The sequence below is a fragment of the Trichomycterus rosablanca genome, chromosome 11, assembly GCF_030014385.1.
Source record: "Trichomycterus rosablanca isolate fTriRos1 chromosome 11, fTriRos1.hap1, whole genome shotgun sequence".
In the NCBI taxonomy this organism is placed as follows: Eukaryota; Metazoa; Chordata; class Actinopteri; order Siluriformes; family Trichomycteridae; genus Trichomycterus; species Trichomycterus rosablanca.
The window spans coordinates 28,470,373-28,494,431 of record NC_085998.1 but is presented as its reverse complement, the minus strand read 5'-3'; the positions used below and the strand labels follow the sequence as shown (position 1 = coordinate 28,494,431).

At 41.1% G+C, this 24,059-nt stretch overlaps 1 protein-coding gene across 3 annotated transcripts; it reads right to left on the bottom strand.

Annotated features, from left to right (window-relative positions):
* Window positions 1-368: 368 nt before the first annotated feature.
* Window positions 369-22,510, bottom strand: dennd11 (DENN domain containing 11). Of its 3 annotated transcripts, none has more exons than XM_063004632.1 (10): window positions 22,003-22,510; window positions 14,429-14,528; window positions 13,588-13,746; window positions 10,650-10,806; window positions 8,248-8,386; window positions 7,889-8,020; window positions 7,243-7,393; window positions 5,823-5,891; window positions 1,371-1,562; window positions 369-1,201 (listed from the first exon to the last, which is right to left on the bottom strand). In XM_063004632.1, the coding sequence occupies exons 1-10, from the start codon at window positions 22,391-22,393 to the stop codon at window positions 1,189-1,191; spliced, it is 1,503 nt and encodes a 500-aa protein (XP_062860702.1). In that variant the 5' UTR covers window positions 22,394-22,510; the 3' UTR covers window positions 369-1,188. The 3 variants fall into 3 exon arrangements, with proteins under 3 accessions (XP_062860702.1, XP_062860701.1, XP_062860703.1); XM_063004631.1 differs by having other exon boundaries at window positions 369-918; XM_063004633.1 differs by having other exon boundaries at window positions 369-1,562.
* Window positions 22,511-24,059: the final 1,549 nt, after the last annotated feature.

Genomic DNA, 24,059 nt, shown 5'->3' with positions numbered 1-24,059 from the left:
ACAAACGAGCAATTTTTAAAACTTCGAGTACACATACGAGCTTGATTTCTCCCACTAATGAATAATTTTTAAAAAAACATTTACAAAGCCTGCAAAATCTCCTACTCACAGCCTGAGTAAAGCAGCGATGGGCGAGTTTCTGGAATAACCAGAATCTAAAGTCACCTGACACATTGGGGAGAAAAAATGACCACACCCTAGAGTAGGTAAGATGTTGAGATTAACCATTACGATTAAGCTGACTACAAACACCTTGGTGATACCATCAAGTCTGATCACATTTTAACATCTTCAAATAAAAACACTGAAGCAAACATCTGGAGGATTTATCCAGAACTTATTACAGTCTGGCAGCATCGCTCTGAAGAGTAAAGGGTTTCAGCAGATGTGCTAGGAATTCGCAGTAAACCCAAATTGGTCCAGGATCATCATTCTTACAAATATGTGGGGTGAAAATACAGCAGTAATAAATATACAGTATGAAGAGCAAGTCCAGAGTCAAGACCACTCTGGAGATCCATCAGAAAAAAAAATAAAGGTTTAATTAGCAAATTTTCAGTGTACATAAATACATACCCTCCTTAAATAACACTCAAGACTGACAAAATCCTGAAGAAAAACTCACATAGTTCTATCAATTTGTTTTCTTTATACAAACCGTATACGCATCTGAAATAGGCTGTAGAAATACTGCAGGAATTATTAACGTTCTCCAGTAGATGTAAAAACCACAATTATTTTTACAAGCATCTTCTTTCACTTTGTTTTACCTTCCTCCACATACAAGATGAGCCTAAAAACCAGGCCGACGAAACGATGGAAAGATCCGATGCTTAACAGCTTTGTGTGTTTCAGTCAAGATGAAGCAGATTGAAGACCAGGGAGGATCATGACATCAGACCCCCAAAACAGCACTGGCTAGAAGAACAGAGTCACAATTGAGCTCTGTAGCACAACAATCGGTAACAAAGAGGCACAGACATCCGCTGTTCGCTTTTCAGGATGTTAGTGTAGGTGCAGAAGAGAAGGAAACCCAGAAGTGGCTGGAAGGACACTGAGCAAACACAAACACACACACACAGACACACATACACACACACAAGCAGACTGACGTCAGTAGGGTGAAGGCAGCAGTGTATCAAAGCCTGCAGAGGCAGTATCGTTTCGCTCCAGCGTTGCAGCCAGGTATCAGTACTGACTTCTGAAACACCCATGCCGGATAAAAAAAAAAAAAAAAACAAGAGACAGAAAAAAGAAGAAAGGTGCGAGTCAGGCAGTGAGTTCCAGTCAGGTCCGGCTAGCAGATCCAGCGCATTAGTGATTAGATAGGGATGAAGAAAATAAAAGAGAGGAAATCTCTTTGGTCTTACGGGCAGCACGGATTGTCGATAACGAGCATGACGTCGATTCCGTAGACCTCCAGCAGGTCCACGAGGAAGCCGCGGTCGCAATGTGGGTCCAAACCCATGGCGCGGACGTGCTCGGCGGTCAGGGTGGGATCGGCGCTTGCTGCCACCTCCAACAGGGTGTTAAAGATGCGATTGTTTTGCTCCATGAAAAACCTGGTAGACACAAGTGGAATTTTCATCATTCATTTGCATTATTATTATCTGCGCATCAACTTTATTGTACAGTGGTACCATGTAACTCGATGTCAGTTGGTTGTGGGAGTGGCATTGAGTTTAAAAGGCGTTGAGTTTCAAGGTATTTTTTCCCATAAGGATGTATGGGAAACCTGTTATACACCGATCAACCGTAACATTAAAACCACTCACTGTCCATTTTATCAGCTCCACTTACCATATAGAAGGACTTTGTAGTTCTACAATTACTGACTGTAGTCCATCTGTTTCTCTGCATGCTTTGTAAGCCCCCTTTCATGCTGTTCTTCAATAATCAGGACTCTCACAGGACCACTACAGAGCAGGTATTATTTGGGTGGTGGATCATTCTCAGCACTGCAGTGACACTGACATGGTGGTGGTGTGTTTGTGTGTGTTGTGCTGGTATGAGTGGATAAGACACAGCAGCGCTCATGGAGTTTTTAAACACCTCACTGTCACTGCTGGACTGTGGGTTGGTCCACCAACCAAAAACATCCAGCCAACAGCGCCCAGTGGGCAGCGTCCTGTGACCACTGATGAAGGTCTAGAAGGTGACCAACTCAAACAGCAGCAGTAGATGAGCGATCGTCTCTGACTTTACATCTACAAGGTGGACCAACTAGGTAGGAGTGTCTGATAGAGTGGACAGTGAGTGGACATGGTATTTAAAAACTCCAGCAGCGCTGCTGTGTCTGATCCACTCATACCAGCACAACACACACTAACACACCACCACCATGTCAGTGTCACTGCAGTGCTGAGAATGATCCACCACCCAAATAATACCTGCCCTGTGGTGGTCCTGACCATTGAAGAACAGCACGAGAGGAGGCTTACAAACCATGCAGAGAAACAGATGGACTACAGTCAGTAATTGTAGAACTACAAAGTGCTTCTATATGGTAAGTGGAGCTGATAAAATGGACAGTGAGTGTAGTCCATCTGTTTCTCTACATACATTTTTAGCCTGCTTTTACCCTGTTCTTCAATGGTCAGGAAAAATCCAGCTAAACACAGATACATGTGGAGCTTTCAGAGTGAATCTGAAGGTTATTCCACACAAATGCAGATTTAAACGTCGAGTTACAAGGTACCACTGTATTTTTCAGATTATCCAGTGACTACCAGTTGGTGACTATCATTAAAGCAGAAATGTCAGAAATTAAAAATCACTTTTGGAAATTCTGTTTTAAATGTAACAGCAATCGTGTACAGACAAAAGAACCACAAATATTCCATTCTGATTCCTGGGCAACAGTGCTGCCTGTGTTCCTGCTTGGCACAAATGTGCCACTTATGTTTGGCTGACAGTCAGCACACAAATGCGTCACCAGTGTGTACTGTGAAAACTTAAGTGTCACCAATGACACATTAATGAGCCATATGTGCATTCTTGTGGCCTAATGTTTTGGTCAAATGTCAAAACTGAGCAGTTTTCTTTTTAAAATCCTAATAATTGTTGAGTCATGACAGCTACTGTATGTTGTACCGTTATTGTCATATAAAACACTTATACACACAATTAGGACCAACATTACTGGCACAAGGACACCATGCCAGGACAGAATTTATGGCATGCCTTTGTTCAGTTTAAAACAACAGACAAACCTTTGATTAGCTAAAAATAAGACTCACCTGTCCCTGCCTTGTAAGCGCTCACGTGACTTCAATTAACCTATGAATGGTGGCTTTGATGCTTAAAAAGGCCTTGTTTTATACAGACCTGAACAGATCAGAAATGCTGTTATCACTAGGCGCAAGCTAAAGAGTATCTCCAAAGACCTTGGCATCCCGGCTTTAACAGTTTGAAATGTTATCAAGATGATGCTACTTGAGAAGTCAAGAACGTAGCTGCTCAGGTAGCGCAGTGGTAAAAACACACACTAGCACACCAATTACATCGTATCGAAGCTCTGCCATCCAGGTGGGCTGAGCAGCCACATGAACGATTGGCCTGTCGTTCATATAGGGGTGGGGTATTAAGCCGGATAGGGACTACTCGTAACTGATGCAACTACGACCTCTGCTGGCTGATTGATGGCGCCTGCACAGAGGCGGGGAAAGAGTGCGGATCAGGGTGTATCTCTCCGTACACAAGGCTGATTCGCATATATGCACTCGTCTAGTGTGGGTGACAAAAACGCATACGGCTGCTGCCCACGTGTCGGAGGGGGGCGTGGGTTAGCTTCGGTCTCCTCAAATCAGAGCGGGGGTCGGCATTAGTGGAGAGGAAGAATGACGCAATCAAGCAATTGGACGTGCTGAAAAGTCAGGAGAAAAGGGAGAAAATTCATAAACAAAAACATTTAAAAAAAGAAAAGTCAAGAACTGGAGGGCACCCAGGTGGGCACCGGGATATTCCACTAGCATGTCAGCGCTGGGATTCTGAACTCGAATCTCAGTTGTGCTACCGGATGGCTGGGCGCCCCCTAGCAGGCACAATTGGCAGTGCCTGCAGCAGACAATATTGGCCACTACTCTGCAGGTGGGAAAAGACCGGATTAAAAAGGTGGTGGGGTCTTCGATGATGTGTAGGGACCCTGGTTAGTAGCCTGAGGTGCCTGTACAGAAGTGGAATAACGCAGAAATCAGTGCATGACTCTACATGTGCGAGACTGGCCTCATAGACGAATCCACCAAAAGTAAGGGCAAATAAGAAGGGGTTGGTGGACTGCACACGCATCAGACGGAGCATGTTTCAGGCAAGTATACCCTCCTCAGATGTGATCAGGGTCCCCAGCAAAGGAAGACTAATTGGCTACACTAAATTGGAAGAAAAAAGAAACAAAAAGCATAAATAAACCTACGTAAGGTGGATTTAAATTTGGCAAGGCAATCATGTACAACATTAAAAAAACTTCAGGCTGAGCTCAAGTGATGGTTTTAAGGCATACCATACATCGCAAACTGAACAAAACAAGGCTCAAAAAATGTATACGCTATTTTAACAAAATGTATGGAATGAGAGTAGCTGGCCTTAGTTAGAAACACTAATTTCGAAGCATAAAAGCATGCAGAAGTAGTAGTTTTAGTGTAATGCCATCATTAACTAATTCACGCTAAATTATCTGTCAAATGTAATTTGTAACAGTACCCTCAAGTGAGAGAAACACTATCCATATGGTCCACATAATAATAATAATAATAATAATTAGAAGCATTCAAATCGATCATTCTACACCGATCAGCCATAACATTTAAACCACCTCCTTGTTTCTACACTCACTGTTTATTTTATCAGCTCCACTTACCATATAGAAGCACTTTGTAGTTCTACAATTACTGACTGTAGTCCATCTATTTCTCTGCATACTTTGTTAGCCTTTGTTAGGACCACCACAGAGTAGGTATTATTTGGGTGGTGGATCATTCTCAGCACTGCAGTGACACTGACTGTGGTGTGTTAGTGTGTGTTGTGCTGGTATGAGTGGATCAGACACAGCAATGCCGAAGGAGTTTTTAAACACCTCACTGTCACTGCTGGACTGAGAATAGTCCACCAACCAAAAACATCCAGCCAACAGTGCCCCGTGGGCAGCGTCCTGTGATCACTGATGAAGGTCTAGAAGATGAGCAACTCAAACAGCAGCAATAGATGAGCGATCGTCTCTGACTTTACATCTACAAGGTGGACCAACTAGATAGGAGTGTCTAATAGAGTGGACAGTGAAATTTAAAAACAGTGTATTTAAAAACTCCAGCAGCTCTGCTGTGTCTTATCCACTCATACCAGCACAACACACACTAACACACCACCACCATGTCAGTGTCACCACCTAAATAATACCTGCTCTGTAGTGGTCCTGTGGGGGTCCTGACCATTGAAGAACAGGGTGAAAGCAGTCTAAAAATGTATGTAGATAAACAGATGGACTACAGTCAGTAATTGTAGAACTACAAAGTGCTCCTATATGGTCAGTGGAGCTGATAAAATGAACAGTGAGTGTAGAAACAAGGAGGTGGTTTTAATGTTATGGCTGATCGGTGTATATCTATGTCTATATAAGGATAAGGTTTGAATCTCAGCAAGTAATATCCCCCAGCAGGAAGGATGGCCGAAGCCCCACGATGGATTGGCGCCCCGGCACTGGGTATTCCTGCCTTGTACCCAGTGTTTCCACCCTGACCAGTAAAAAGCGGTAATAAAAAATTTGAATGACATGAAAACGTCATAAGGACTGAAAATGCTAATGTAGATGACACAAGTATGCCACTTACAGAATGAAAAGGTCTTCCTCGTTAGAGCTGCAGTCCCCATCAACCTCCTGAGAATACAGCAACAACTGCCTGCAAAGACATGTTCATATTATCATCACGACCGTGGCAACATGATGTCAAATAATGCTTTCAGGCTGCTTTGTATTCTAATGTCAATTATTAATTACATGCTGTTTAATGCATCAGTATTGCGTGAGGGGAAAATCTGTATTTTAATCACTGTTTTCTGTTATAAATCATTAAGTATGGTCACTTACTTTAAAAAAAAAAGAGCAAATAAACAGTAATAATGCATTTAATTGTGCAGCAATTTGTTGGCTGTAGAATTTTGTTATGGTGCCGGAATATAGAGGGCATAGTGTGGTCCTTGGTACCTGTTAGGACTCACTGATGACCAATGTAAAGAGTTTCCACATACTGGTTTAGCATGTGCTAACCTGTGACCTTGCTTGGCCAGCAAAGGTGTTTATTGTGCAAAAAGTACCAGAGTACAGGGGAACTGGATATATTTATGGAAAAAATTATTTAATTCATGAATTGCTAACAGGTATAATACATCAGTTATATAAGGGAAATAATATGCTTCCAACTTTCCTGAAACAGTAAAGAGAAGGGCCCTTTCCTGTCCTGTTTTTTATCTACCTACCTACCTACCTACCTACCTACCTACCTATTAATTATCTATCCACCCACCCACCCACCCATCCACCTATCTATCTATAAATCTATATACCTATCTATCCATCCATCCATCCATCTATCTAACTACCTACCTACATTACTTCTAGACACTTCTTACTTCTTACTTTCTAGACAGAAATCTAGACACCAAAATGTTGGACAACAATCTGTGATTTCTTCAACTTTTACTTAACTGGCAAAAGCTTACACTCTTTTAAAACATTCCACACTAAGCAAGTGACTTGGTAACAGGCAAAGGTACACTATATGGCAAAAAAGAATTTGGACACCTGACCATTAAGCTTGTTGAGCATCCTATTACAAAATCAAGTGGTATTAAAAGAGAGTGATTTCTGTGTTCCTTTCAGCTGTAACAACAGCCACTCTTCTGAGAAGGCTTCTCACTTTAAATTGTGCCTATTGAGTCAAAAGAGCATTTGTAAGACTGGTCTCTGGCCTTAATTGATGTTCCAGTTCATCCCAAAGCTGTTTAGTGGGACTGAGGTCAGGGCTCTGAGCAGGCCACTAGATTTTGTTTAAACCAAGCTTTTCATTGCAAAGCTGGATGCATATAATTTCCTTTATATAACAGATTTTACACCTCTTAGCAACTGTTGTGGTACATAAAACAGATGAGTTCAGTATAGTTTAAAGGGTTGTCCTAATACTTTTGTCCATATATTATTATCTATCCTATAGTATTAGGATATTATGATGTATGACCCAAAATATGCGATACCTCTGTTCACTGAGTTTACGATACTTCTCCCGGTCTGCACTGTTAATTCGGAGCAGAGGCTGCAGGCCTTCTCTGTGTGTCTTTACATTCTGGTTGTCAATATAGACATCGTAGAGCTCCTTTTTCTCCTCAAAGATCTTCTCTGTAGTGCCTATATACACACAGACAAAGACAAATGATTGCAGACTGGGACAAATGCAAAACTGGGCAGGGTTCGGCATAGACAGAGAGGAAGCACGATGCAAAAATTGAATAATTGGATGCACTAAAGGGGGAGAAAAATGGGAAACATTTTAAAAAGATTCAACAGTTTAAGTTTTTAATTACAGTCAAACACAGTCATGGACAATTTTGTATCTCCAGTTCACCTCACTTGCATGTCTGTGGACTGTGGGAGGAAACCGGCGTTCCCGGATAAAACCCACGCATGAAAAATCCACACTGCACCACCTGGAAATCAAACCTAGGTCCTTCTTGCTGTGAGGCGACAGTGCTACCCACCGAGCCCCTGTGCCGCCCCACACAACTTCATATAAATGAGTATAAAAGTAATATGTTGGACATTTTTTGTATTATTACCTTTTTTTGGCTATGAAACTGCATTTATTCCATAAATAAAACATACAGATCAACATGAGCCACTTACATGCAACATAGGACATCTCTTTCTCCAGAGCAGTGATGTCAGCAACATTGATGTAGAAAAAGGGGCGGAACTCAGGTACAGAGCCACCAATCCCAGGTATGGAGACGTTAGCAAGACAGCAGCAGCAGTATACTGAAAACCATGGTGGAGGAAAAAGAAACTAAGTAAATCAGAAGCTGTAAATTAAAAACAATACAGACTCAAAATCAACATCGTTGCTTCTACTTAATGAGTACAAATAAATAAAAGCACTACATGCAACCCACTGTAGCGTGTAGATCATAATTAAACATTCCTATGCCTAAGCGGATTTGTATTAGCATACTAATCTATTTACAGGTTGTCGGATTGAGTCTCACCCCGGTAACAGACCACACCGACAGGCGGAGGAGAGAAGATCAGGATGCGCTTCCTTAACAGGGCAAACTTCCACAGTACCATGATCTGCTCACCGAAGAAACGGATGAACTGAGACATGCAGCCAGCAGGATGTGTAATCTGGCAGAAAGTAAACAAAGACCTGATCGTGACCCTTATTTGCTTAATAAGACAACAATAAATTATACAGATGATGTTATTCAGATAGGCATGAATGTGAGTCACAAGGTTAGACAAAGTGTCTGTTTAAAAACACATACATGGAATCCTTTTGCATTAAACCGGATCCCTGTTCAGCAAGGTGAATATCATTAAATGAGAATTTCAGTGCAAAAACATGACAATTGCATGCTGTGTTATTTTGACCTGGATGAATGTCCACAAGCATATAGGTAGTACAAAAGACATATCTAGTTGTGAGATAAAATGTCACAGTATACTATAAGCCTATATAATAAGAACCAGAACATTTAATGGATGGATGGATACATGGATGCATGGATGAATGGATACATAGATAAAACAATATAATAGTAATAACAGTGTAATAGAAATGTAAGTAATGGGGTGGTACAGAAAGAATATAAATCAAATGTATATACGTCTATATACACTCACTATCCATTTTATCAGCTCCACTTACCATATAGAAGCACTTTGTAGTTCTACAATTACTGACTGTAGTCCATCTGTTTTTCTACATACTTTTTTTTGCCTAATTTCACCCTGTTCTTCAATGGTCAGGAGCCCCACAGGACCACCACAGAGTAGGTATTATTTAGGTGGTGGATCATTTACAGCACTGCAGTAACAATGACATGGTGCGTAAGTGTGTGTTGTGCTGGTGTGAGTGGATCAGAAACAGCAGCGCAGCTGGAGTTTTTAAATACCGTGTCCACTCACTGTCCACTCTATTAGACACTCCTTCCTAGTTGGTCCACCTTGTAGATGTAAAGTCAGAGACGATCGCTCATCTATTGCTGCTGTTTGAGTTGGCTGGACATTTTTGGTTGGTGGACTATTCTCAGTCCAACAGTGACAGTGAGGTGTGTTTTTAACACACCACCACCATGTCAGTGTCACTGCAGTGCTGAGAATGATCCACCACCTAAATAATACCTGCTCTGTAGTGGTCCTGTGGGGGTTCTGACCAGTGAAGAACAGCATGCAGAACAAAGCATGCAGAGAGACAGATGGACTACAGTCAGTAATTGTAGAACTACAAAGTGCTCCTATATGGTAAGTGGAGCTGATAAAATGGACAGTGAGTGTAGAAACAAGGAGGTGGTTTTAATGTTATGGTTGATTGTGTATATATATATTCAGTAATAGATTCAATAGTATAGATTATAAAAGAAGAATATGTAGTATAGTTAGTATGTATATATAGTATGGATTTAACAGCGTACGTGTGTGCATAGGTTCGCGTCCGATTTAATGTCCTGATACAGTCTGAGGTTTTGTTTGTTTGTATGGATTTTAACACCATGTTTAACACATATTTGTGTAATGTTATAGCATGATCGATATTATGTTTGAGTCTGCTTATTGCATCTTGTGTTTTTGTGTTATTTTGGGTCTATTTTATATTTTCATTTTTATTTTTATGGCTGCAAGGTAGGTTAAAACTGTAAGATTTTTTTATGGTTTCAGGCATGTGTACTTGCATTTCTTTTATGGTTTTAGGCATGTGTACTTGTTGTTTTTCCTTTGTGTATTTGGGGCATTCTATCAGAATGTGTTTTATGCCAATAGGTGTTTGGCAAATTCTGCATCGTGTGTGTATGTGACTTGGTCTATAAGTCATCCCTGGTGTGTCCTTGGTTTATTGTAATAGTCATTGAATAACACTCAGTAATTGAGTAATAGATTTAAATTGAAGCTACAGTACACAGCAAAGCCTACCTTAATAATGAAGTGTAAACGCAGAACATTCAGCATCTCGAAGATGAAAATTCCTGTCCATGTTTTGACGCGCCCTACCTTCTGTGTCCACAGAATTGGTTGTTTTTAGCTGCTTTACATTTCTACATCTTGACTAATCGATTGCTAACTGAATTGCTGTAGGATTACTAGAACCGCCTCACTGCAAATTAATCAGTAAACGTGAGGCACTTGAATGCTCACAAATGAAAAATGTTAAACCACTAAACACAAACCCTACATTTTAAATTTCGCAGCAAATTGCATATTAAATAGGACACACCTCATTTTACTGTCCGTGATGCAATTTTCACAGCCGTGAATTAGGTAGGGCCTTAGTTATATTTCAGGTCTGTTAGTTTGTTAACAGTTTTTGTTAACAGTATCTGACTGCCTGGGGTACAAAAGACTTTCTCAGCCTGTCTGTTGGGCAAAATTTTAACCCTGACCATCATCTCACCTTCATCTCTGGATGCATGCAGCGGTTAACCATGGTGCTCTGGGAGCTGGTGGGGCAGACTGTAACTAGGCCGTTTTCTCCAGTGGGAAGGACTGCCTTCTTATCCTCATAAAACGCCTCTAGTGGAGAGTACTGGCCAGGACACTGCAGCTGGTTCCTGTAGTCACACACAGATAGCATTGTAATAATAAGCATACAAGGTGTTCTTAAACAAGCTCAATAATTAACCAAGACAAATCAAAAAGAGAGATAAAGATATAAGTAAAAACTGATGAGGTGCCACACGGAACACAAACAATAGCATGGGTATGGTTCGTAGTTCTGTTCACTGCTACACTATTATAAAAATCAGGTGTCTAACAGTACTGAAAATGAAAAAAAAAAAACAGCAAAGACTGTGTACCCATTGTAGGGCTTAAGTAGCAAGAATAAACTTTCTGGCTAAACTGGACAGAGATATGATTTTATCAGAGCTATATGAACACAAAATTCTCTTCTTGTTCAAATAGATTTAAGGCCATTTTTCGATGTGGCGGGACATTTATGTCAGGGCAGTCTTGGGAATTAAATTATTTCTGCAAGTCTTCTATTTCTGACACTAATAGAATATAACACATAATTCTTAGTCCAAAAACCTGGCACACTCCTAAACCTTGTGGAAAGCCTTCCCAGAAGAGCTGAAGCTGTTATAGCTGCAAAGGGTGGGCCAATATCATATTAAACCCTATGGATTAAGAATGGGATGTCACTCAAGTTCATATGTATGGAAGCGTATTGCTGCCACACAGAAAAAAAAAATACCGTCAGTATGTCGTTACAACGAGAAAAGGATGTCGTTATAACGAGAAAGTATGTTGTTATAACGAGAAAGTATGTCATTATAACAAGAAAGTATGTCGTTATAACGAGAAAGTATGTCGTTGTAACGAGAAAGTATGTCGTTGTAACGAGAAAGTATGTCGTTATAACGAGAAAGTATGTCATTATAACAAGAAAGTATGTCGTTATAACGAGAAAGTATGTCGTTGTAACGAGAAAAGATGTCATTATAACGAAAAAAGATGTCGTTATAACGAGAAAAGATGTCGTTATAACGAGAAAAGATGTCGTTATAATAAGAAAGGATGTCGTTATAACAAGAAAAGGATGTCGTTTAAAGCCAACCTCTGGATATGACGCCGAACACGTGGACTCAACTTCTTTGGTCGACCCTGGCGAAGCCTGTTCCGAGTGGAACCTGTCCTGGAAAACCGCTGTATGACCTTGGCCACCATGCTGTAGCTCAGTTTCAGGGTGTTAGCAATCTTCTTATAGCCCAGGCCATCTTTGTGGAGAGCAACAATTCTATTTCTCACATCCTCAGAGAGTTCTTTGCCATGAGGTGCCATGTTGAATATCCAGTGGCCAGTATGAGAGAATTGTACCCAAAACACCAAATTTAACAGCCCTGCTCCCCATTTACACCTGGGACCTTGACACATGACACCAGGGAGGGACAACGACACATTTGGGCACAATTTGGACATGTTCACTGTGGGGTGTACTCACTTATGTTGCCAGCTATTTAGACATTAATGGCTGTGTGTTGAGTTATTTTCAGAAGACAGTAAATCTACACTGCTATACAAGCTGTACACTGACTACTCTAAGTTATATCCAAGTTTCATGTCTATAGTGTTGTCCCATGAAAAGATATAATGAAATATTTGCAGAAATGTGAGGGGTGTACTCACTTTTGTGATACTGTATATACACACACACAATATGCAGTACGAATGCATATATATACACAATATAGGTATGACTGAATGAATATATATATATAATAGAAGTTATAGTACAGATTATAACCAATATATACTATATAAGTACAAATACAAAAATAAAATGATAAAAGAAGAATATGTATAGTATAAATATAACAATGTACGTATGTGCATAGGTTTGAGTCCGATTTAATGTCCTGATACAGTCTGAGGTTTTGTTTGTTTGTATGGATTGTTTGTTTGTGACACATAATTCTTAGTCCAAAAACCTGGCACATGGGTAAGGTAGCTGTCTAATGCACTAGCACACCACTAGTCATGAGTTCAAAACTTAGCAAAGCCATGACCTGGTGGGGCGTCTACACAAAAACACAACTGGCCGCGCCCAGGTGGCACAGCAGGATATTCTGCCAGCACACCAGGGCTGAGATTCTGAACATCCTGGTTACCGGTCGACTGGCCACCATCTAGCGGGCACAATTGTGCCTGCAGCAGACAAAATTGGCCACCAATTTTTTCTCTGGGCTCTTGATTAGCAGACCGAGGCGCCTGTACATGAAAAGAATGGGTTGAGGGACTGTGCAAGTGTCAGAGGGGGCAGGGACTAGGCAAATATACCCTCCTCGAACGCAACCAGGATCCCCAGCAGTGGAAGACTAATTGGCTATGCTAAATCGGAAGAGAAAGGGAGAAAATGCATAAATAAATAGAAAAAAAAACCTACAACTGGCCATGTCTGGAAGCTTGGATAGGGTCTCTTCTCACTGCCATATTTGGGTCTGGTCCAGGCACCAGTGTGAGAGGGATGGGTGGATAGAGGGGTTGTAGTGTAGTAATAGTGTGGCAGTCCGTTCCTTTATTGTACACTGATGTGCCAAAAGTCAAGGGACAGGAACGTGTATCGTGTAGGACCCCCCTAGCACAGCAACTCAATGTGGCATTCCTTTTTACCCTACTCATACATGCCTTCTAACTAATATTAATAATATGTTAGTTCTAAGCACCTTTCAAGAAATTAAAGGACGCTGTACAACTACAGGCCTAAAACAGCACAGAAATTATTCAACAGACAATAAATAAATATAAATAAAGGGACAATATATAGCGATACATAAGCAAAAATACCTATCAGGAAAACTAGTGATTTAAACTACTGATTTAAACACACTTACTTGACCTGGTTCTCCAGGAAGTGCATGTAGCGGTACAGCAGGGTGTAAGAAGGAGACAGAATGCCTACGGACTTCATTCGAGCCCCCCTCTCTAATTCACTCTCCACTGGCATGTTGGCAAAGCATGCCAGTCCAAAGTAACTGCCTTTGCGGAAATATCTGAAAACACAAAACACATCTAATGTTCAGATATGGATTATATAGAAAAAGACCATGACTCAACATTTACTGTAAATCATTACTGTCTAGGTGCTTGGGTGGCACAGTGGTCTCTTAATCTAGCCCAACACCTCTGAGACCTGGGTTTAAATCTCAGCTGTACCATTGGCCAGCTGGGTGTCTACACAGACATGACTGGCTATGGCCGAAACCCTGTGATAAATTGGCGCCCTGTCCTTGGTATTCCTGCCTTGCACCCAGTGTTTCCCGGTAAAACAAGACCTGCCTCGGCTCTGACCAGGATAAAGCGGCTGGATTTTAACGTCATGCTTTACACACTTTGGTTACATTCATGACAGGACAGGTCATCATTAGTTACACAAGATTCATCAGTTCAAGTTTAATGTCAAACACAGTCACGGACAATTTTGTATCTCCAATTCACCTTACTTGCATGTCTTTGGGCTGTGTGTGGAAACCGGAGCTCCCAGAGGAAACTTACACAGACATGGGGAGAACATGCAAACTCCACACAGAAAGGACCCAGACCGCTCCAACTGGAAATCGAATCCAGGACCTTCTTGCTGTGAGGCGACAGTGCTACCCACGAGCCACCGTGCCGGCCAAAATTAAGGTAGAATAAAATGATATTTCAGTGAAAAACATCAGAACAGGTTCTTACATGAAATCATTCGCAATTCGATGAGAGCCGCTCGCCATTGACTTAAACTCCACACCATCCAGGTTTATGTCCTGGGGTAAACACCACTCCACAATGTTTCCTGTTCATGAAACAAGAAAGACAGCTTTAGATATTAAACTGAACTTACTTTTACTGAATGCAATGTGCGTAATATCAGAAAAAACCTTTTATGTGCTTTTTTTTTTTAATTGTACAACAGGGACAAGATGCTATACTCTGATTATACTGTTTAATAATGACACTGTAATACACTGCAATATTCAGTTTTTAAATAAATGTATTTACTTCTGCTGCGTTCAGTGAATGCCATGATTTACTGGTGCAGGAAGGTTTGTAAGCCCTTGGCTTCAAAATGTTTTGTCTATTTTTTTTTAAACACATTGAAATAAAATCTAGACGCTTGAGTGACACAGTGGTCTACTATGCTAGTCCACCACTGCTGAGACCCAAGTTCGAAGTCCAGAGGTGCAATTGACCAGCCGAGCTACAATCGACACAAACATGACTGGCTATGTCCAAGAGGCTGGCCGATGCCCTGCAATGGATATTCCTGCCATGTAAAAAGCATGTTCTGGTGGAACTGAACATGCCGCAACCCTGACCAGGATAAGCCGTGACAAAAGTTAATGGATTAATTAAATTTAACCTTTGGCAGATTGGATAAAGCTTCATTTTAAAGAGAAAGGAACGGTAGTTTATCTTCACACAAGGTTCTTCAGTTCACAAGGTTATATCGAACACAGTCATGGACAATTTAGTATCTCCAATTCACCTCACTTGCATGTTATTGCACTGTGGGAGGAAACCGGAGCACCCGGAGTAAACCCACGCAGGCACGGTGAGAACATGCAAACTCCACACAGAAAGGACCCAGACCGCCCCACCTGGGGATCGAACCCAGGACCTTCTTGCTGTGAGGCGACAGTGCTACCCACTTAGCCACCGTGCCGCGCCGCAGCAGAAGTAAATCCATTTATTTAAAAACTGAATATTGCAGTGTATTACAGTGTCATTATTAAACAGTATAATCAGAGTATAGCATCTGTCCCTGTTGTACAATTAAAAAAAAAAAGCACATAAAAGGTTTTTTCTGATATTACACACATTGCTTCTTAACACCAAACCATCACAACTGTCTCTCGGGTCATTTCCTCAGTTACTGAACAGCTTGCAAACATAAAGGTAAGACTAAATTCAAAGATATATTATGAAAATATACAAGAGGGGCATAGCAGTGCACAGCAGGAGCAAATGGCTGTGTCTGTGAGAGGCAGGGTCACGTGGGGTTTCTCCTGAATGCCACCTCAACAATCCTGTGTGGTCATGGTGCAGGTACGAGTAGTGGAGGAACATGTGATGATACACCTCTTACAGATGGCCTCTAACATGACCACACTGAGAGAAAAGAAAATACACAGGAGAGTCTCAGAGTTGCAGCTACACCTAAAGCTGAATACAGATACACACAAAATTATCACACAATGATTTAAAAAGGATACAGTTTGTAATTTTTGATTTTCTCTTAAGAGTCCAGATCTTTAGTGCAGGAGTATGACCTGAGAAAAGATGCTTATTAAAAGAACCTAAATGGAGTTCGAAAGATCATGTGTTTGTAGGGCTGGGCGATATGGCTACAAAACTCATATCTCTATATGCTTTTGAAAAGTGGCGATATACAATACGATATAATGTAAACTTAACAAAGTGCAATGACAGGCCACTGCCTTTTTACTTTAAATAAATGAGCATCGAAAAATCCCGAAAAAGTTCATTATTTCATAATGCTTTGCTATCACTGCAAAATGAAAGTGTACGGTAAACAGCAGCACCATGACCCAAATCAACCACACAGGAGCATAAAATCATAACTGCTGCTTACCTGAGCTTCTCTTCTTCAAATTGAGACCAAATCTATGTCCGTATGTTGTTCCATTAGGGATATAATCCACTTTCTTGTAAATGTTTTTAGAATATATACATCCACATCCAACGGATAATTTATTCTCTCGGCTTTCGCAGTAAAAAGCGGAAACTTGTAACTTATACCTTTATAACCAATAAAGAGAGAGTTTTTTTTTATTGCCAGATTACCTAAATGACTCACAATGGAGAAAAAAATTTAGCATATAATGCTTTGGATTAGACGAAGAACTGAAATTCTGCCCAAAATCTAAATTTGGAAGCTCTGGTTGGTTTACACAGCTGTTTTTCAAGGCCTGAACCACAACTGAATCTCTGAAACATTTGTGCACTAATTCATAGAGTTGTTTACGCACCATAATGAAATAGAGTGAGCAAAACAAATGAATCTTTACCATAGATAAGAGCACAGCTCCCTGATTCGATTCCTACGAATAATTCGTTTAAAAAGAGTCGTTCTCTGACTTGTTTTTATCGCTCATGCGCGAAAGAGTGCGTGCAGCACAGTGCTTTTGTGCTCTGTTCTAGACGTTCTCAAATGGTAACCTGTGTATACTAGGCATACTCTATATAACGAATATGGTCATTTTCAGTATTGTGTAAAACAGAAGTAATATCAAATATATCGATATTTGTGATATACCGCCCAGCCCTATGTGTTTGTCTGTTATTACAGCCAGGATAAAAGTCCTGTGCCTAACAAAGAAATGCAGGTAATTCCAAAGAGTCCATAAGACCTATCTAGGTGCTTTAGGCAAGTAATAAAAAGCTTGTGATTCTGAAGAAAACAAAACAGCATGTGCATATTACTGTAACAAAACAGCAAAAGCCTTATCTTGCAATAAGTTACTTAACAAATACAAATCATACTTCCTTTTAAAAAGGAAGAAGTGTGTTAGTCAGCTCAATGATTCACAAACCCTGCTTATTTCACTTTCTTTTAGTGTGACTTAAAATATCAAGCATGTGTGTATATACTGTATGCATGCTTCCTGTCAGCTTGCACCGGTATGAATAATCCAGTACAGTGAGTAGAACAAATATTAGCTGATATGAGGAATAAGGAATGAAACCAGAGGGCTGCTGACGCGTGTTACTGTACTGTTTTATGCTGTAACGTTATACTAATGCTATATTTGATTAAAGTTTATCAGGTACACATCCTACCTACATAGTTTTTTTACTTATTTGCCTTTTTATCAGGTCTATTTTGTTTTTTGGGTAAGGGATCATCTTTCCCTGGTTAACAATGCCTCTGTCAAGTGTAAGTTGTGCTGATACTTGGATCCATCACAATTATGACGTAGCCCAACATATTTAAAATAAGATCAATGCTATGAGTTACTGATCCAGTATATAGGTATCACCACAGTCAGCGTACCTGACTTGGCAAAGTTTTATATCGGATGCTCTTCCCGATGCAACCTCTTCCTCCTTGTTTTTATCCGGGCTTGGGACCAGCACTGAGAGTGTACTGACAAGTTAGGCTAGGCACAGATGTAGGTAATCATGTCTGTGAAGACACCCAGCCACTTTGGTTGGATTTAAAGAAAGCAGTTCCAAGTGAAAGTCATCAAACCTCAACAAGCTGGAAGCTTTTGCACAAGAAGAATGAACATGGGCATATTAGGCAGCAAGTGAACATTTTATCCTCAAAGTTTATGTGTTAGAAGCAGGAAAAATGGGCAAGCGTAAGGATTTGAGCAAGTTTGACGAGGGCCGAAATGTGATGACTAGACGACTGGGTCAGAGCATCTCCAAAACTGCAGCTCTTGTGGGGTGTTCCCGGTCTGCAGTGGTCAGTATCTATCAAAAGTGGTCCAAGGACAGGGTCATGGGCGGCCAAGGCTCATTGATACACGTGGGGAGCAAAGGCTGGCCCGTGTGGTCAGATCCAACAGATGATCTACTGTAGCTCAAATTGCTGAAGAAGTTAATGCTGGTTCTGATAGAAAGGTGTCAGAATACACAGTGCATTGCAGTTTGTAGCTGACCCCTGTCCACCGTCGAAAGCGCCAACAATGAGCATGTGAGCATCGGAACTGGACCACGGAGCAATGGAAGAAGGTGGCCTGGTCTGATGAATCACGTTTTCTTTTACATCACATGGATGGCCGGGTGCGTGTGAGACGCTTACCTGGGGAACACATGGCACCAGGATGCACTATGGGAAGAAGGCAAGCCGATGGAGGCAGTGTAATGCTTTGGGCGATGTTCTGCTGAGAAACCTTGGGTCCTGCCATCCATGTGGATGTTACTTTGACACGTACCACCTCACTTATGCCTGATCGAGTCGTTTCAAATGACTCGGACTCGACTAGTGACTAGCAAAAACAAAAGTCAGCAACATTAGTTACGTGTGACAATTATACATACAGGGGTTGGACAAAATAACTGAAACACCTGGTTTTAGACCACAATAATTTATTAGTATGGTGTAGGGCCTCCTTTTGCGGCCAATACAGCGTCAATTCGTCTTGGAAATGACATATACAAGTCCTGCACAGTGGTCAGAGGGATTTTAAGCCATTCTTCTTGCAGGATAGTGGCCAGGTCACTACGTGATGCTGGTGGAGGAAAACGTTTTCTGACTCGCTTCTCCAAAACACCCCAAAGTGGCTCAATAATATTTAGATCTGGTGACTGTGCAGGCCATGGGAGATGTTCAACTTCACTTTCATGTTCATCAAACCAATCTTTCACCAGTCTTGCTGTGTGTATTGGTGCATTGTCATCCTGATACACGGCACCGCCATTGGATGCACATGGTCCTCCAGAATGGTTCGGTAGTCCTTGGCAGTGACGCGCCCATCTAGCACAAGTATTGGGCCAAGGGAATGCCATGATATGGCAGCCCAAACCATCACTGATCCACCCCCATGCTTCACTCTGGGCATGCAACAGTCTGGGTGGTACGCTTCTTTGGGGCTTCTCCACACCGTAGCTCTCCCGGATGTGGGGAAAACAGTAAAGGTGGACTCATCAGAGAACAATACATGTTTCACATTGTCCACAGCCCAAGATTTGCGCTCCTTGCACCATTGAAACCGACGTTTGGCATTGGCACGAGTGACCGAAGGTTTGGCTATAGCAGCCCGGCCGTGTATATTGACCCTGTGGAGCTCCCGACGGACAGTTCTGGTGGAAACAGGAGAGTTGAGGTGCACATTTAATTCTGCCGTGATTTGGGCAGCCGTGGTTTTATGTTTTTTGGATACAATCCGGGTTAGCACCCGAACATCCCTTTCAGACAGCTTCCTCTTGCGTCCACAGTTAATCCTGTTGGATGTGGTTTGTCCTTCTTGGTGGTATGCTGACATTACCCTGGATACCGTGGCTCTTGATACATCACAAAGACTTGCTGTCTTGGTCACAGATGCGCCAGCAAGACGTGCACCAACAATTTGTCCTCTTTTGAACTCTGGTATGTCACCCATAATGTTGAATGCATTGCAATATTTTGAGCAAAACTGTGCTCTTACCCTGCTAATTGAACCTTCACACTCTGCTCTTACTGGTGCAATGTGCAATTAATGAAGATTGGCCACCAGACTGGTCCAATTTAGCCATGAAACCTACCACACTAAAATGACAGGTGTTTCAGTTATTTTGTCCAACCCCTGTATATATATATCCCACATCATTCTGATCGAACCAGCTTCCGGCGTAGTGATGAAGCGTCGCTCCCTACTTAAAATGGTGGAATACCCTACGCAGTGCACTTCACAGTAACAGACAATGTGAATGGAACGCTCCTACAGAATTGGCGCTAATGATTGTAAGAACCGCTTTCTGAACCAATCAGACCTTCTGATTTTAATTGTTAGTAAGAAATGCTGTTATTTGCATGTATTTAGTTTGCAGCGTCACACAGTTGATTGTTAATGAAACGCTTGATAGTTCGTTTTTTACTTCACAACAGGGAAAAGTTTGGAGGTTTTTAATTATAAGCACATTTACAAAATAACGGATTATATTCCTAATAGGACAACACACAATTATAAATGTAATAGCATCTTGAACAACAGGTAAGGTAAGCAGTATTATGGATTTTTTGCTGTGTTTGGGATTTTGGCTGCTGTGCTGTAATTTGCAATGAAAACAAAACGTCAGTTTAAGCTTTTAACTGGTACAGGAAAGTAAAGGCACGAAGTAAAATGGCAAAATACAGTCGCTAATCTGTTGCTATCTGAACTTACATATTATTTGTTTATTTCTATGGTAAATTTCCAATATATGTTTTGTGTATATTATATTGACTCGTGACTCGACTCGGACTCTAGCCTAAAGACACATGACTTGACTCAGACTCTACCCCAAAGACTCGTGACTTGACTCGGACTCTAGCCTAAAGACTCGTGACTTGACTTGGACTCTAGCCTAAAGACTCGTGACTCGACACGGACTCTAGCCTAAAGACTCGTGACTCGACACAGACTCTAGCCTAAAGACTCGTGACTTTACTCGGACTCTAACCGAAAACTCGTGACTTGACTCGGACTCTACACCAAAGACTCGTGACTCGACTCGGACTCTACCCCAAAGACTCGTAACTCGACTCGAACTCTACCCCAAAGACTCGTAACTTGACTTGGACTCTAGCCTATAGACTCGTGATGCGGACTCTAGCCTAAAAACTCGTGACTTGACTCGGACACTAGCCTAAAGACTCATGACTTGACTCGGACTCTAGCCTAAAGACTCGTGACTTGACTAGGACTCTAACCTAAAGACTCGTGACTCGACTCGGACTCTAGCCTAAAGACTCGTGACTTTGACTCAAACTCTAGCCTAAAGACTTGTGACTTGATTCGGACTCTAGCCTAAAGAGTCGTGACTCAACTCGGACTCTAGCCTACAGACTCATGACTTGACTCGGACTCCAGCCTAAAGACTCGTGACTCGACTCGGACTCCAGCCTAAAGACTCGTGACTCGACTCGGACTCTACCCCAAAGACTCGTGACTTGACTCGGACTCTACCCCAAAGACTCGTGACTTGACTCGGACTCTAGCCTAAAGACTCGTGACTTGACTCAGACTGTAGCCTAAAGACTCGTAACTCGACTCAGACTCTACCCCAAAGACTCGTGACTTGACTTGGACTCTAGCCTAAAGACTCGTGACTAGACTCGGACTCTAACCTAAAGACTCATGACTAGACTCGGACTCTAACCTAAATACTCGTGACTAGACTCGGACTCTAACCTAAATACTCGTGACTAGACTCGGACTCTAGCCTAAAGACTCGTTACTTGACCCAGACTCTAGCGTAAAGACTCGTGACTTGACCCGGACTCTAGCGTAAAGACTCGTGACTTGACTCGGACTCTAGCCTAAAGACTCGTGACTTGACTCGGACTCTAGCCTAAAGACTCGTGACTCGACTCGGACTCTAGCCTAAAGACTCGTGACTCGACTCGGACTCGTATTTTGTGACTCGTGAACATCTCTGACTCTGCCTACATGTCAATACCTTTTACTCACACTTTACTAACACACTATTATAGTAATATACTATGTAAAGTATACTTGTATGCTGTACTTATACTACACTAATACATTTTATTATGCAACTATTCAACACTCCATACTGGCACTAAACTGGTGCACGGTATTAATGATACATCTCACCTGATCTGGTGTCAAAAGTCACCACAAACACAGCAATAATTTGGTCTTTTTCCTCCCACACAGTAACGGCTCGGTTTTGGATCGAGGTCCCAGGGAAAGCGCAGTCTCCTTCCTCATCAGTGCCTGAAGCATCCCCATCCGGCCCAGCGCGCCTGGAGGGAGAACGCCCGTTCCTACTGCCTTTAACAGCTGTTACACCGCCTACACCTCCCGGACTCACAGCGGTAGTCCAGCTGTTATTAGCGTCGTTCCTGCTCTGTGATCGGCACATGGAAGGGTCAGATGCTGGAACCCCTCCAGTGTGCGCGGAGGAACCAGGGGGGAACTGTTCGGCCCGGCTGATCTCCTCCTCCCAGTCCAACAGCGGGGCTCTGTCTGACTGCTCCACCATCACCACTCCTTCAGGTGACGAAGTACACAGCAAAATACACGTCGCGTCCTGTCTGCTGTTTAATTCACCATGTTAAAATAACACACACATCTGACTGTGCTATTAAACATGTCCGCAGCTCGATACTGGTTTCAAATATGCACCGAGAGAGGAGAAACCGGACACGGTCAGGAGACGACACTGTTGTGATGATGTCACATACTTCCGCTCACGTGACGCATTTGTGATCGAGGCTTGGCTGTGTTCCGGACGGCGTCCTAATATCGAATGTATAATATACACTGTTTTATACACTATAAAGTGTACAAATATACACAAATATGTGCAAAATGTTTAATAAATTAACACAAAAATGTGTAAATGTCAAAGAAATTATTCCACTATTATTAGATCACTAATATTTCTTTTAATACGACTTTTTAAACCTCAACACAGGGACTTAAAAGCCTGAACCAATGTATGTATTACATTAGTTAAAAAAAAAAAGTATAATTTTTTTTAACTGGAGTGTTTATTTGACCTTCTGTGAAATGCAAAAAAAAAAAAAAAAAAAAAAAAAAAGACTTTGCATATTTTTCAGAATTATGTAAATACTCAAGCTATGAGATTATATTTTAAGATCCAACATAGCAATTCTCCTTCATCATTGATTGATTTATTTCCAAGGTCTAACCAAAGGCAAGAACATATCACTAGATCGGTTTCAAATGTACTTATCCCAGTTCCAGCTTACGAAAAACAATTGTGGCTACAGATCATTCCTTCATACATACACCAAAGTCTGGAATGAGATTCCATATAACATAAGAATGAGTACATCTAGTGTACATTTTAAACAAGTATATAAACAATATCTCATGGAAAGTTATATTTGTAATCATTGACTCTAAGTTTGTAATGTCTGGTTAAATGTTTTTGTCATTTTGTATGCTTTGGTGTTTTTGTTTGTTTTGTGTCTCTTTTTGTGCTGCAGAACAGGAACCTGCTGTAAACCAGTTTTTAATGTGGCATATTTTAATGTTGCTTTACATTTTTAAATTAAATTTTAAAAGAAAGAAAGAAAGAAAGAAAGAAAGAAAGAAAGAAAGAAAGAAAGAAAGAAAGAAAGAAAGAAAGAAAGAAGAGTTTTGTATCATATTTGATACATCAGGATTTAATGTATTAATTTTTTTAATGTATTGTTTACTGCATGTTTAATGCATCATTTTGTAACCCCTTTCACTTTTAATTTCCTTTAGTTTTTTGGACCTGAGTAATTTACTTAAATTTACATATAATTAACTGGGTTCTCCATTGGATCACCACTAAAATGTTTTTGAGTAAAGTTCAGTGTGCAGCAATGAACAACCTGCCAGTGTGACTGGTAGGGTGGAAAAGACATTTCATTTAGTTCTGCCAATTTTGGTTCAGCCTGAAACCTTTAAAGGATGAAGGTTCCATGCATTGATTATAGTCATTATAGTAATAGTGTACACCAAATGTACAGATCTTATCTTTGGGGTCTGAAGTTAAACTTTTGTAAACTTGTAAAATTGGTATTTGTTGCCATTCTAAAACATTCCTGCCATAAATAACTAATGGAAAAACTGACCGATTCTAACATAATGCAAAGCTAATAAGTATAATACGTTTATTCATTTTTTTTCATCTGTACATAGGGGGGGGG

What these genes read in the sequence shown, in the direction of transcription:
- dennd11 (XM_063004631.1), bottom strand. Translation starts at nt 22,393, where the DNA reads ATGGTGGAGCAGTCAGACAGAGCCCCGCTGTTGGACTGGGAGGAGGAG. An exon ending in GACTTTTGACACCAGATCAG is followed by an intron (nt 14,529 to 22,002) that starts GTGAGATGTATC and finishes TTTCATGAACAG; the next exon opens with GAAACATTGTGGAGTGGTGT. An exon ending in GCATGCATCCAGAGATGAAG is followed by an intron (nt 8,387 to 10,649) that starts GTGAGATGATGG and finishes ACTTTCTGCCAG; the next exon opens with ATTACACATCCTGCTGGCTG.